This window comes from Poecilia formosa, unplaced genomic scaffold (genome assembly GCF_000485575.1).
Source record: "Poecilia formosa unplaced genomic scaffold, Poecilia_formosa-5.1.2 Scaffold1079, whole genome shotgun sequence".
NCBI classification, from domain to species: Eukaryota; Metazoa; Chordata; class Actinopteri; order Cyprinodontiformes; family Poeciliidae; genus Poecilia; species Poecilia formosa.
In genome coordinates, this window is record NW_006801018.1 from 46,413 (window position 1) to 48,632 (window position 2,220).

General features: G+C 40.5%; 1 protein-coding gene across 1 annotated transcript; it reads left to right on the forward strand.

Annotated features, from left to right (window-relative positions):
* The first annotated feature begins 337 nt into the window (after positions 1 to 337).
* Positions 338 to 1,660, forward strand: LOC103132482 (sialidase-4-like). Its single transcript, XM_007544285.2, has 2 exons — positions 338 to 559; positions 701 to 1,660. Exons 1-2 carry the CDS (start codon positions 338 to 340, stop codon positions 1,658 to 1,660), a joined length of 1,182 nt encoding a protein of 393 aa, XP_007544347.2.
* The last annotated feature ends 560 nt before the right edge of the window (positions 1,661 to 2,220 follow it).

Consider the following 2,220-nt stretch of genomic DNA (forward strand, 5'->3'; position numbering starts at 1 on the left):
CGTTTAGTTCTTCAGCTGTGACACTTCCTCATTTAAGAAACACTCTACACAAAGTATTGTCAGTATTATCTTACAGGTAAACAGGACAGTTAAAAAAAGATGTTCCTTCATATGTATGATGAGATTATTTCATCAGAGAAGGTGTAGTAAAACATCCTTCATCTAAATCATTTTCCTAATCCTCTGACAAATCCAAGCTACCTTGAAGAGAAGAATAACATAGGAAGTTTCCTCCCACCTCAGACTCTGCTGTCAATGATTATAAAGGAGGCAATCACTGGACAAGAGGAGCCAGACTCACTTTCTTTGTAATACGTTGCACTCGAGACTTTAAGCTATGGGCTGCAGCAATTCAACTCCAATAGAAACCCAGAAAGAGAAAACAACCGTTTTTCTCTCCAAGGAAAAAATCTTCAGGATCCCTGCTCTCATATTTGTTGGGAATGAAACTCTGTTGGCCTTTGCAGAGAAACGAAAATCTAAAGACGATTCCAGCAGCGAGTCTCTTGTCATGAAGACAGGAAAACTGACCAAAGCTGGCAACTCTGTGGAAGTTGAGGTAAATATTAGCATTTATTCTTCAATTTTTTTAGTGATCCATGTTTTTTTGCATCACTGTTGCAAAAACAAACAAAAAAAAATACATAAGTTCAATCAAATTGTTAAGTGTTGACATTTACTTTAATTGTTCCTGTTTAAGTGGTCAGATTCTAAAGAAGTCGTGAAGAAGGAAGATCTCGGTGGACACCGCCCTATGAACCCGTGCCCGATCTACGCAAAGGAAAGAAACACAATTTACCTGTTTTTCATCGGGGTTAAAGGAACCACTTCAGAAAGACATCAGATATTTTGGGGCATCAACGAGACCCGTCTGTACTACATCACCACCAAGGATGGCGGCGAATCCTGGAGCCACCCCATTGATCTGACTGAGACACTTCCTGAAATAAAGAATTGGGCAACATTTGCTGTCGGACCGGGTCATGGTATTCAGACCAAGACTGGCAAACTGATCGTTCCTGCTTATGCTTACCCTTCTTGTTCTAGCAGTTGTACAAGCTGCCGTAGTTGCCTGGCTAATTTGTTTTGTTGCTGTGATTCCTTGTGTTGTACAAAGTGCTGTCCTCCTCCCCATGCGCTCATTATTTATAGTGACAATGAGGAGAAATTCAAATGTGGAAACATGCTAGAAAAAACATCACTAGAATGTGAAATAGCTAAGACGAATGACCAAGGCGAGATGTTGTACTGCAACGCTCGAAGTCAGGGAAACATTCGGGTGGAAGCGTTCCTGGATGATAGTGGGAAGGTTATCAGAGAAGTTAAGTCTAAGCTTGTGGAAACAAAGTCAGGCTGTCAGGGCAGTGTGGTCTCCTTCCCAGCTCAACCTGAGGAAGATGGCTCAAATCAGGGAACTCTGTGGCTGCTTTACTCCCATCCGACATGTAGATGCGAAAGAGAGGACTTAGGGGTGTATCTAAACAAATCCCCAACAGATCCAAGTGCATGGAGCCAACCCCGGGTCATTAACCAGGGACCCAGTGGTTATTCTGACCTGGCTTACATACAGAATGGCTGGTTTGCATGTCTGATGGAGCGTGGGGAGAAAACTTATATTGAAGAGATAGCATGTTTACTATTCAGCTGTGATGACCTCTAGAAAGGGATCACAGGGTAAATGTGACTTCAAAAAAATGTGTATGAAGGGATGTTGAACCAAACAGATAGCCTGCTCATTTTTAACCTATGAAGAAGTCCAGCAGACCATTCCAAAGTAAAGATCCATTCTGTTAACGTGACACATCATCCTCTTCAAATTCCTTCTCATTCAGTTCATGTAAAACTGCAGCACTGATGTGTTTTTGAGCATAAAACAAACACAGTTATTCACTTTTGCATTCTCGCTTTAAATTCGAATTATTACTGATATGAATGATGCGATGATTTGCAGTATTTAGTGTGTAAAATTGATTCATAGTGCATTTGAGTTACATTGCATTTCAGTGTATAGACCTCTGACTTGTTAATAAAACCCTTGTATAAGTTTTTTCTTGTGTTTTTATTGATCAAAAAGTCAGTCTGTACCTGTCTGCATCTCTGTCGTCCGGATTTAAAGCAACCTTCATTTCACTCTTATGAGCTTCTCATACACATTCTCATGTAAAACAGCAAAGAAATATTTCAATCTCCAGGTTTCATGAGCGTGTCAGGAATGTTTCT

Bases quoted from the DNA above. Each gene is read 5' to 3' on its own strand.
- LOC103132482 (XM_007544285.2), top strand. From the start codon at position 338: ATGGGCTGCAGCAATTCAACTCCAATAGAAACCCAGAAAGAGAAAACA. The intron at 560-700 runs GTAAATATTAGC...TTCCTGTTTAAG, and splicing joins GCAACTCTGTGGAAGTTGAG to TGGTCAGATTCTAAAGAAGT.